Source organism: Photinus pyralis, unplaced genomic scaffold (genome assembly GCF_008802855.1).
Source record: "Photinus pyralis isolate 1611_PpyrPB1 unplaced genomic scaffold, Ppyr1.3 Ppyr1.4_LG3b, whole genome shotgun sequence".
NCBI classification, from domain to species: Eukaryota; Metazoa; Arthropoda; class Insecta; order Coleoptera; family Lampyridae; genus Photinus; species Photinus pyralis.
In genome coordinates, this window is record NW_022170510.1 from 2,744,587 (window position 1) to 2,757,536 (window position 12,950).

General features: G+C 36.2%; 1 protein-coding gene across 2 annotated transcripts in view; it reads left to right on the top strand.

Annotated features, from left to right (window-relative positions):
• LOC116166777 (M-phase inducer phosphatase-like) overlaps positions 1-8,778 on the top strand; it is a 38,620-nt gene extending 29,842 nt beyond the window's left edge. Inside the window, exons 1-3 of one of the 2 annotated variants that reach the window (XM_031481899.1) lie at positions 5,927-6,193; positions 6,639-7,778; positions 7,831-8,778. In XM_031481899.1, coding sequence (XP_031337759.1) covers positions 6,144-6,193; positions 6,639-7,778; positions 7,831-8,098 — 1,458 coding nt within the window. In that variant the 5' untranslated portion in view covers positions 5,927-6,143 and the 3' untranslated portion in view covers positions 8,099-8,778. Of the gene's footprint in view, positions 1-5,926; positions 6,194-6,638; positions 7,779-7,830 lie in introns of those variants that run through there. The other variant, XM_031481900.1, reaches the window with a different exon arrangement.
• Positions 8,779-12,950: the final 4,172 nt, after the last annotated feature.

Here is a 12,950-nt window from a genome sequence, read left to right on the forward strand (position 1 = left end):
AATACAATTGGCAATTACAGGTCACTTTTATTAAAATCTACGGAATATACCGCGCGTTAACTATTAAAAGTTAAAAAAATGTGAAATGGCCAGGTGTATCCTGTATGCAGATTTACCGCTTATTAAAATTTTCTCCGGTTTTCCACCACTATTTCTAGTGTTCGCAATAACTTCGGGTTATTATTCTTCGCGTGGAACGCTGGTATGCGTCATTAGTATCCAAAGGCCTAAATGATTGAGACTTTTGCATGCCGGTGTCATTAGAAAGTATGGATTTCTTTAAATCATTTCTGCACTTAGTGGTTTATTACCTATTTATTTATACACATTGTACAATACAGAAACTAAGGTAGAATTAATTTTACACTTACATTAATTGTACAGGGTGTAAATTGAAAAGTGGAACATAGGCGTTTAACATGGGAAATTACTTTTTCTTTGCGCAAACGTTTCCTAATTATTTTACGCAAAAATACTTCAAATAAAAGTTATAGAGATATAAATTCTGCATCTAAATCATGTGAAACGGTTATTCTACCTCTTCTTGTACGTCCTGGAAGCACAGCCAATTCTTAGCGGATAGCTTCTGGTAACGATGGTCGAAGTAGTACCTCCCATGGTTAGCCAAGAGGTAAAACTGGCACCAGAAGCGACAGAGAAGACATTGGACTTCTCACCGAAGGCATTGCCCTACGTAATGTCTGGTCGAATATATCCATCCGTACAAGAATGGCCAAGTAAGAATGTTCACACCCATGTACATAGATCCGAATGGTCCCAAGAAGTCGGTGAAGATTTCATTCTACAAGAGACCAATTGTCAGGTTTTGGAAACTCGATTCCAATGAAGTCACACCGAAGAATGTGAGGGAGGAAGAATCTCGGGAAGAATGTCATCAATGTTTCAAACATTTTTCAATAAGTTTTCTAGTTGGCAGGCCGTCTGTCAATTTTTGGAAGTTAGTTCGTGAAATAATAACAATTTGCAAATAATTCTTCGACTTACGGTTTAAAAAATCCTTGAATTTACACACGGCAAGGATTTAAAATTCTTTAGTGTGATAAAAAGTAACAAATACATACATGTAATCGATGATAGTAATATTAGAAATATTAATCAAATAAGCTCAATGCGCTGGAGTGGAATGGGTGGACATTCCATAACTAATTGCACTCCATGCAATTTGAGATACAAGAAATTGTCATGAATCGATCCCTTTTTTATAAAAAGGATTCGTCGAGGTGATTGTGAGTCCTTTGCATCGAATCGAATCCCCTCGCTAGCTGGTTTTTAAATTTTGATATGCATAAGATTCAGTTGAAAGGTTTGTACATTTTACGCCCTTAGTGTTTGGTTGAATCTTTTTGTTTAAAAATTACAACTCAAACTATAAAACGCAATACAGAATGTCAAAACTTAAACAAATTCAGAGTTTATCATTGTTGGCGGTTTTCCTCATTCGATAAGGAACAACTATTAATATATTAATGAAACTCTAAATAATACACAAAGCGTGTTTACTAAAATAATAAACAAATGGGGCATAGTGGTTTTGAATTTTTACCTGTCTTTAAGAGAATACGTATCACAAATTTGATTGTCCTCCGCTCCGCTTGTTCCGATTTGGAGCATTGAATCTCTGGGACCTTAACAGATATTCTCACGGAGATCCCCTATTTTTGCGCGAATGTTTATTGCACCTTTTGTATTTTTCCTAGTCTCGTAAATTTATTGGATCGGGATCAATATTCGTTAAGGTAATTTAGCCTTTTGTGCATTTTTGAAGTGAAACAGATAATTGCGCTATACTCATATTAGTCTAAAACATTGCAGTATGTGTCACATAAACAATTACGATCATGCTGGTGTAATTAATGTCGGTGACCTCTGATGCTTAATCGTGTGAATATTTATAAACTACTCGATCAAAAACTATGAAGGGCCAATTAGTTAAAATAGCAATTACGTAAATTGAACCAATTCTCTGTTCTGATAAGCAATGGCGTGTTAATTACCTATCAGATATTGAGTGCAGGCATTATAATAGTTTATTGACTTTTCATCGATAATAATAAGGACAAGCAGATTATTTTGGGCTTTTTGATTTTTGATAGTAGATCGAATTTCATTTCTTTTAATTGTTGATAACTTGCAAATGTGAATGAATTGCATCTTTATCGCTCTATGGACATCAAACATACATAGCTTTGCAAAACAGTGTTATCTCTGCCGTTCAGACCAACAAAGGTTGTGATTTTGAATGTTGTTTGATAAGGGCATTCCACTTCTAACAAAAATTGAAGAAAACCCTAACCCAGTGAAAAAGGTTCACTAATCATCACAATATTTCAATGTGTGATAACAAATTATACGGAAAGCGCCTAATTCTGACATAAATTTTATCTTCTGCAAATAGACACATTTTGCAATTACTTTGCTCAGGAACTATCACCTCTGAAAATCAGTTTCAACAGTTTTTTAATGTGGAAGGTGCCTCTTACACATTTAATGTAGGACAGGACGAGTGATGCAAAATTTCGTCTTTTTGAATGAATTTGGGAATATAATTCAAGCCGATCTTTCATTACAGACCCCTTTTATTTCAGAAATCTTGAGAACCGAACGTCACATTCGGTTCGATGGATACCGCATCTCATTTGATATTGTACTGGCTATGACCAGTTTGAATAGCTGGGCAGAATACATTCAAAAAGTATTTGAATACTAAATATTAAATACTTTACACAAATCAAAGGTATTTGAATACTAAATACTTTTACGTCCAGCACAAGCGAATACTAGATACAGATACATTGAAAAGTATTCAAATACTTTAAAAAATAAATATTCAAATACTTTAGAATGTATTCGAATACTTTCAAAAGTATTCGAATACTATCAAAGGTATTCGAATACTTTGAAAAGTATTCGAAAACAGTAAAAAGTATTCAAATACTTGTCACTCAAATACATTAAAAATTTAAAATAGTATACTAGATAAAAGGCTTAATACTACTTAAAAACTCAAGTTATACTTTGTATGGGGTTAGCTTTTTTTATATTTGTATTGTTATATACAAGGGGAGTAAAAGCGTATTATTATTATTATTATATTATTATATAGGAGGTACCTACCAGGAGCTTTCTTATACCAGTTATATTCTTAAGAATACGTGTACCAGTTTTCAAAGCGATCGACGTAGTGCACATGATACGGACGCCTTTCTGAAATTAATCCTAGCGATTTTGGAACAGATCCATTTTTGACCATCCGTTTGTCCGTGTGCATGATAACTTGTTTAGAAACGTGCGATCGCTTTGAAAATTGGTACACATGGTTTTAAGGATATAAGAAAGGTCCCTATTGTTTTTAAGTTACGTAAACTATCGAGTTCGGTATTCAGATGTATCGAATTTTTATATTTGATTTTGTGACAATGGAAACTTTCCCTAAACATTTCTAAATTGTTCTCAAATATTTGAATAACTTAAAAGTACTGCCTTTTTTTGAGGCCGGAAAAAAAATTGTCTGAGATCGAGATCGATCGAGAGTCCATAATTTCAAACAGTTTGAAGATTGGGCTACTAGATCAAAAGTTACAGCCCTTTGAATTTTTTTTCGGAATTTGTTTTTTGTCCATAACTTTTTATTGAGAGGTCTAATCGAAAACGTGCGAATTGTTTTGGATTCTACGCACCAAAATTAATAAGAAAAAGTGTTTTCCCGAGAAATTTTGGTGTAGTCGATTTTTTGTAAAAAATGAAGGTTATACACTGCCTTTTTTTGAGCCCCGAAGAAAAAATTGTCTCCGATCAACCCAGAAAAAAAAATTTCTTATAGAATGTGGCCTGGAGAATCCATAATTTCAAACAGTTCCAAGATTGGGCTACTAGTTTAAAAGTTACAGCCCTTTGAATTTTCTTTCGAAATTGGTTTCTAGTCTATAACTTTTGATTGAGAAGTCTGATCGAAAAAGTACGAATTGTTTTGGATTCTACGCACCAAAATTAATAATAAAAAGTGTTTTCCCGAGAAATTTCGGTGTAGTCGATTTTTGGTGAAAAAGGAAGGTTATAATACACTGCCTTTTTTTGAGCCCCGAAGAAAAAATTGTCTCAGATCAACCCAGAAAAAAAATTTTCTTATAGAATGTGGCATGTAGAATCCATAATTTCAAACAGTTCCAAGATTGGGCTACTATTTCAAAAGTTACAGCCCTTTGAATTTTCTTTCGAAATTGGTTTCTAGTCTATAACTTTTGATTGAAGAATCCAATCGAAAAAGTACGAATTGTTTTGGATTCTATGCACCAAAATTAATAAGAAAAAGATGTTTTCCCGAGAAATTTTGGTGTAGTCGGTTTTTGGTAAAAAAGGAAGGTTATACACATTGCCTTTTTAGAGGCCCGAAAAAAAAATTGTCTCAGATCGAAACGCACCCTTCAAGTTAGAGTTTCCAATCGAAAACTACAGTCCCTTAAATTAAACTCTACGCTATAATGTTCGTGAGGGAGAATATTTGGGGAAACGAATGTCCTGAAGCGAATCTTCCAGAGGACGAATATTCCGAGTGGGACTGCATATTCTGGAGGCGAATTTACCCTAGAATTTACCTGTGGAAGAATTTTCTCAGGCGAATATTCTGTGGCGAATCTTCTGGGAGCATTTTTCAATACGCAAATACTCCGGTGGCGAATTTATCTAGGGGAAATTTTTTTTGGGATGAATGTTTCTGAAGCAAATGTACCCGGGACCAATCTTCAGAGAGTCAATTATACAAGAACTAATCCACCGGGTGCGGACCTTCCGAGAGCGAATCTTCCGGAGACGAATGTTCCGAAAGCGAATATTTCGGGGCAAATTTCTTACGAAGAAACCGTTCGACAGTGCTGCCCTCCTAAACTCCTAAAAGGGGACGATTTTTCCGTGGGGAATCTTCCGAGCGCGGAGTTTCCCAGAGATTAATTTGCGTATTTCGTATAGGCGAATCTTCTGAGCCGAATGTATTGGGCGAGTCTTCCAGGAGAGAATTATCGAAAGACGAATCTTCCGAAGACGTTAATGATTCGAGAGCAAATTTTCTGACCTGAATTTTCCGACAAGGAAGAATCTTTCCGTAGCAAATTTTCCGGAAGTGATTATTCCGGTGGCGAATTTACCTGAGAGCCAATCTTCTTGAGGATCGAGGGTCAATATCTTCGGTGAGCTGGTGGCAAATTGTCCAAGTAAACTATCCAAGGGGAAATCTTCCGCGGGCGAATGCTTTCGCATGCAAATATTGCGGGGGGGAATTTGAGGCGAATTTTCTTGTGTTTTCCTAAAACCAAATAGGTATAGAAATTTACTCCCCGGGTGTTTAAATTTAAACAATGGTTAGGGACAGAAAGACGTTTCGGAGTCACCAATCCTGCTCTTTTCGCGCTGCATATTTACAAGTTCCTTAATGGAGACTTTTTCTTATTTGATCGATATCTGTTGAGCGCAAGGATCATAAAGGACTATGGTGGATGATTCATTTGCAGTTTGTGTAATACATTTTTTATCGTTTATTTAAATGTGTGCGGGTGCTACTAGAAAAACTGGAGCAAACATTTCAACCGGAAAGATGAGCATTCGATTTTTGGTGATTTCAGGTTTATTTGAGAGAAAGGAGGCTTACGGTGTTCAATACGGCTTTTGTTCGCCGAGGTCCTTAAAGGACGAAATCGGCGGGAAACTTTCTTTTGGCACGATTAAAAATTACAGTATAAAGGGAGGTTAATGTACTTGAATACTGCATATGTTCCCGTGCATTACCTACATAACTAGACATTTTATTCTTCATACATGCACATTTTGCACCCTTACAAAGACTAGTTAAGGGGTGTCCCCACTACTGGTACCTATATCTAAAAGAGAAGTGGAGGGAAAACGTATTAGTAGAAGCTTTAGTAAATTGAATTGAAACTCAGTGCTTGTGTATACCTCGTTTGGTGTGTATGTGTGGACGGCGTGTGTTAGTAAATCGTTTTCCAGTTGAGCGTGTTATAAATTTATTATAGTGTAATAATTGTTTATATTTTCTGGACATTATTGCGTTCCTACAGGAAAGTTATGTCGGATTAAGTTTTTAAAATTAAGTTTTTTTGCAAAAAAATTTCAAAATGTTCTGGGATTCTGGAAACGGTGCCTGTGAATTATGTGAATGTTCAAGGTAAGTCAATACAGATGTTTTTTATTGATAAACATTTACCTACGGACATCGACTTAGTCCCATTCGCAAATTTTCCAAAATAATTAAAATTTTAATCGTCGTAAAGAGAGTTACTTATTCCCGCATAATTTTTTTGGGCACGGGAAAAATTAAACATTTTTTCATTTCGCTTTTCTTTTGTGTTTCGAATGTTAAGGTCTAGTGATATCAGATATGATAACTTCATTACGAAATCCCAGCCTAAAATTTATACATAAATAATTTCAAAAATTGGTAATCGCATTGACCGGTAACCTCATGTTACCTAGGCATGCGGATTTTGAGCGGGAAACTCACCTGCGCTAAGTCAAGGTGAACATAGTTACTTTTAACGTTCGTTTTCGATTGTTGAAATTCCGCGTGTCAGCATTTTAGCGCAAATTTTAAAAGGACAATTTTGTTACAGTATGGTTAAAGAGGGTTGCCAAGTATCGGAAAACTGCTGCAGTGCATTTCATCACGACTCCTGCTCGGGAAAAGAAAACGTCCAGCAAACCTTTTGCAATAGCCCATTAAAAAATGAATCAGACTTATCTCTGTACAGTAGTTCTAGTCCAGATCGGCCAAATTGCGGGAGATACTCCCTCGATCGATGTGATCATCAAAGATTTCCTTTGAAAGAGCACGATCAGAATTCTCAAGATTCGGGTTACGAAGCCAGTTGTACGTCAGATGAATCCAAATTCTTCGAATTCGCACGCTCTTTGGGCGTAACGCCGCGACAATGTTCACCGATGAAACCGTGCAGCCTATCGTTTGGCTCGATGGATTCGATGGACGACGAATTTTTGGAGCTCGTAGACTTAGAGAAACCAATGGACGAAAACACTCAACTTCCCACCGACTTCAATAGCCTACTAAACGACCCATTTTCCACAGCGGTGAATTCAAGAGAAATTTCGCCAGATTTCAACGTATCCCACAGGGCCCAGCTTCGACGGGCGATTTCGTACGATAATTCCGGGCGCACTCCCAACAGCAGCCGTGTACGATCCTGCTTGTTCAAAAAAGACGACGTCGATTTTAGATCATTTAAAAGACCAGAACCACCGATTGTGTTTAAAAGCCCAATTCAAAATAAACGAACTAAAGTTGTTGAAAATACTTGTTCCGTACCGGAAATGGAAACCTCAGTAATTCTGCCCCAACGACCAATATTTGGCCGAAGCATGTCCGCAACAGAAGAAAGCATCAAGTACGCCTTGCATCGATCATCAACCGAACCAGACCTAATTGGTGACTTCAGCACAGTATTCTGCTTACCGCTCACAACGGGTCGTCATCAAGATTTGAAGTCCATCACCCCCCAAACCTTAGCCGCACTAATCAGGGGCGAATATCGAGGTGTCGTTAATTCCTTCAAAGTTATCGACTGTCGTTATCCCTACGAATTCAACGGCGGTCACATCGAACGCGCAACAAACTTATTCACAAAGGAACAAGTAGTGTCACATTTACTGGATACACCCCTATCATCTTCAGACAAAGCGTCACGAAATATTTTGGTGTTCCATTGCGAATTTTCCAGTGAGCGTGGACCAAATTTGTAAGTAACCGTCGCGTGCGCGAAGAGTTTTTAATTCATTTTTTTGTTTTAGATATCGCTTTTTAAGAAAGTGCGATCGCCTACGTAACACAGACTCCTACCCCACGCTTCACTATCCTGAAATTTATTTATTGGAGGGAGGGTACAAAGGTTTCTTTGAGCAGTATTCGGAATTATGCGTCCCCAAAGCGTACTTGCCTATGTTAGACTCTAATCACTCGAACGACCTTAGGCATTTTCGGGCGAAGTCAAAAACTTGGAATGCCGACAAATTCCGCTCAAACAAGGAATTTAGCTTTAAGCGTTTAGGTTTTCCCTAATTTAAATGTTTCAAAATTGTACCTTGCTTTAGGTTAACGTTTACTGTTTAGTGTGTGCCAAATAAGAAGCAGTACTAGTTCACCCACTTATAGTACAAATTTAGGATTACTTTTAACGTTTTGGGATTGTATAGTAGAATTTAAGATTGATTTTTCAGAGTTTTATACCTTTACCTATGTACAAACAGATCCTATAGTTAGTAATTTTTTTTGATTGTGCGGCTGACGTGTATTTGTATAGCTTTAGACACGCAATCTGGCTTATATAGGCGTTTATGCAATTTTGTTTTACACCAAAGCAACTTAATGGTCTTTTATCTGGTAATGCCAGTTAGTTAGTGCAATTACCCAAGCAACAGCACTGTGATCTTTCTATACATTTAAACATTAATTTTAAAAGTGCTATGTGCTTGTGTGTTCATCTTTGTTTTTAACTTTTTTGTTGTGTTTATACGTCTTTTATTTGTGTGACTGCAGTATTGTAATATAGAAATTTATAAAAACTATATATTATATATTATTGCAATGGTTGAGAAGTTGACAGGATCTTAAAAATTGTGATCTGTAATATCCTCTTGGCAATTTCTGAATCCCTGCATTTTGATTATGTATTTTATACTCGGATAAGATCTGAATTATAAAAAAGATATTGCGATAATAAATTTTAATACGATTATTAATTTACGATTTTAACAATGGAATGCAACCCCATTAACTGGCAACAAAATACGTTAATTTTACCATCGCATTCGCAAATTTTAAAAATACTAACACTGTAATGTGGATTTTGAGGTCCTACATGATCAGGAAACGCAGCCGTTCTGTAACGCTTTGATAGGGAGAGAAAATCAATACAGTATTGTAGCCCCTTGTGTGTGTGGTCAACAGGATTGCCAACGACCTCTCCCGACAATGAAATTTTCCTGTCGCTAGCAGAGTTCAACAAAAATTTGCACAGGAATTAGGTAGGTAGAGCAGAGGCGAATCAACCACAAGGACCCTGTAGATATTCATATTTGTTAGTATTCGAGTATACTTATTATTGGATTCTACTTTTCTCCGCTCATGTCAGACGCAAAACGACCCCTCCCTTCATTGCGACCTAAATTTAACAGTGTATGCCTGTCCTCTGTGGCCCCATACCAATACTTTACTCTTGGAAAAGAACAAACCAAGTAAACGATATCGCAAATGCAATAATTAAATAGGGGAGGCTATCGTCTGTAAATGATTTTTTGTGGCCTGCATTGTTTTATGTGCTACATTGTGCATTAGGAAAAAACGTGCGAAAGCGGCAAAGGAAACCCTGCTAGACCTAACCCTCCTTCCCCTATTGAATTGCATCCAATTTATTAGTTATTTAGGAGCTTTTCGTATCGCAAACACAAAATTTTAGAACTCGTTTAAATCACTAAGAATCTAAAATTTATTATTGGGATGCCCCCCCCCCCCCCTCTTCTGATTGCCATTACTTCTTTCATATTAAATTTTGTACTGGAATTACAAGCTATTTAAAAGCTTTAATTTATAAGTAGCTAGGTAATTGCAATTTTTGAGCGCCATTCTTACAAGAGCAAATATAAATATAATCGTTGGGGCAGCCCGGTCCACTTGGACGTAGCCCCTCCACTGTTTCCCTTTACTTACTTCAAATTAAGTTTTATACAAGAATTACGAACTGTTTACCTTTTAAGAGCTTTCATTTGCAAGCAATTACAATTTACAGTCAGTCTTAAAAGAGCAAATAGATAGATATAGCTAGGTAATCCTTTGTAAGGCCAGGTCTATTCGGACGTAAAAACTTAATGGGCCTAAAATTTATATCTGATTTTGATGTATGATCTAGGTATCATGAAGCAGGTAAACAAACCGTGGATTGTTGTCATTAGAAAACGTCAAATTGCTACAATAATTAAGTTCAAAATGTTGAAATTCACAAGAATATCTATACCTTAGTTAGACAGTTACCCAAAAGTGAAATTGTAAACTTGTTCAGAGATCAAAATGTTAGCCAGGCAACCATTTATAGCGGAAAAAGAGGATGTAAAAAAGCTACATTCAGGATTTTATATCTGTGATATGGAAAATTGTCTAAATGAAGTAAAATTTAGCATGACGGAATTCGATGACAAATTTCTAGTCTGATGGGCAATTTCTATAAGGAGAAACTGCTTAATTATATCACCCATGGGCAGAACGGCGATATATATTTAGACCCGACTTCTTGCTTCGTGTTATTATTCCAGGAGATCGGGAATGGTCATGGATTTAGTTTCGTCTGTAAATGATTAGCTTGGTGTTCAGTCGAGCCCATGTTACACCTAAATAAGAGTTCTCATGCCAAATTTTTCGTTCTGACATCTCACGTTGTTTTCTTGAACATCGTTCTGCTTGTTTCCAATAAATGCAGGGATTACCATCATGATGTTGCATTATATTCGCACAGATGCCGCCATCCTATGACAGAAAACTGCATCTCACGCCCTAGACTTCTATTCAGCAAACTAACGTTAGATGTCAGAACGATACATTTTTTAAATTTCAGCGCCTACCATAAAAAAACAGACGGTATTTGGGCAGTATAAATAAACAAAACTACAAAACACATAAACCCTAGCGTTTATAATTGGTTGCTGTGTACTTCATTACACTGAGAGAAATAATGAGTAACGATAAAGTCAATAGAGTAATAAATAAAATATGGTAACATTGTATTTTGCCAAACTCATTTGTTTTTGTGTTGAATACACTATAAGGTATGAAATACTTCTTTATATGTATAATTTGATGTGGTAATAATGAATACATCATGTTATAATGTGTAGGGATCAAAGTTAAGTATGAATACATCCTAATGTATATGTGATCCACACCAAACGATCATGTATTAGTGTCAATAGTGCATTTCTTTTATTCATCCATTGATGAGAAAGTAATAAACAAGTTCTCTATATTGGACAATAGAAGGAATTGTCATTACTAACGTATGGTAGGTAATTTAATTGACGCATAATTCTGCTACTCCAGCAAAGACCCCGAAAAGCACCAGGAGCTGACGGCGCATAACTCTCGAGCGCTAAAGAACGTCACGCGCCTACCGAAGTTCCCAACTATCTGCAGAAGAAGGCGATAGTGAGAAGACAAGAAAGCTCTCGCCGAACCCCAGAGCTACAGACCCATATCCTCCTACCAGTCTTGGGGAAGGTCTTCGAAAAGGTACTGCATCCAAACGTACGAGACCTGAGTAGTTCGAGTTTCGCAGACAACGCTCTACAACCCTACAAGTCATCCGCCTAATAGACGCGGTTGCTGAAGCCTACAACAGAGCCTCAGTAACCAGAGCTGGGCAGTATTCGATTTTGTAAATACCTTTTAGTATTCAAATCCTTTAAAGTATTCAAATACTTTGTAATTAAATACTTTTATGGAAGCAGTATTTGTATTTGTAACTCAAATACTTTCACAAATATTTAGTATTCGAATACTTCGCAAAGTATTTGGATACTTCGTAAAGTATTCGAATACTTCGCAAAGTATTTGGATACTTCGTAAAGTATTTGGATACTTCGTAAAGTATTCGAATACTACGCAAGGTATTTGAATACTTTGAGAAGTATTCAAATACTTCGCATAGTATTTAAATACTTAACCTTCCGTTTTTATCAAAAATCGACTACTGCAAAATTTCTGGAGAAAACACTTTTTCTTATTAATTTTGGTGCGTAGAATCCAAAACGATTCGTACTTTTTCGATCAGACTTCTCAATCAAAAGTTATGGAGTTAAACACCAATTTCGAAAAAAAATTCAAAGGGCTGTAACTTTTGAACTAGGCCACATTCTATAAGAAAATTTTTTTTCTGGGTCGATCTGAGACAATTTTTTCTTCGGGGCTTAAAAAAAGGCAGTGTATAACCTTCCTTTTTCACCAGAAATCGACTACACCGAAATTTCTCGGGAAAACACTTTTTCTTATTAATTTTGGTGCGTAGAATCCAAAACAATTGGTACTTTATCGATCAGACTTCTCAATAAAAAGTTATAGACTAGAAACCAATTTCGAAAGAAAATTCAAAGGGCTGTAACTTTTGAACTAGTAGCCCAATCTTGGAACTGTTGAAATTATGGATTCTACAGGCCACATTCTATAAGAAAATTTTTTTTCCGGGTCGATCTGAGACAATTTTTTTTTGGAGGCTCAAAAAAAGGCAGTGTTAACCTTCCTTTTTTACCAAAAATCGACTGCACCAAAATTTCTCGAGAAAACACTTTTTCTTATTAATTTTGGTGCGTAGAATCCAAAACAATTCGTACTTTTCGATTAGACTTCGCAATCAAAGGTTATGGACTAGAAACCAATTTCGAAAGAAAATTCAAAGGGCTGTAACTTTTGAACTAGTAGCCCAATCTTGGCACTGTTTGAAATTATGGATTCTACAGGCCACATTCTATAAGAAAATTTTTTTTCTGGGTCGATCCGAGACAATTTTTTCTTCAGGGTTCAAAAAAAGGCAGTGTATAACCTTCCTTTTTCACCAAAAATCGACTACACCAAAATTTATCGGGAAAACACCTTTTCTTATTAATTTTGGTGCGTAGAATCCAAAACAATCGTACTTTTTCGATTAGACCTTTCAATATAGTTATGGACAAGAAACAAATTTCGAAAAAAAATTCAAAGGGCTGTAACTCTTGATCTAGTAGCCCAATCTTGGAACTGTTTGAAATTATGGATTCTATGGGCCAAATTCTATAAGAAAATGTTTTTTCTTGGTCGATCTCAGACAATTTTTTTTTCCGGCCTCAAAAAAGGGCAGTGTATAACCTTGATCCTTTTTTTACCAAAAATCGAC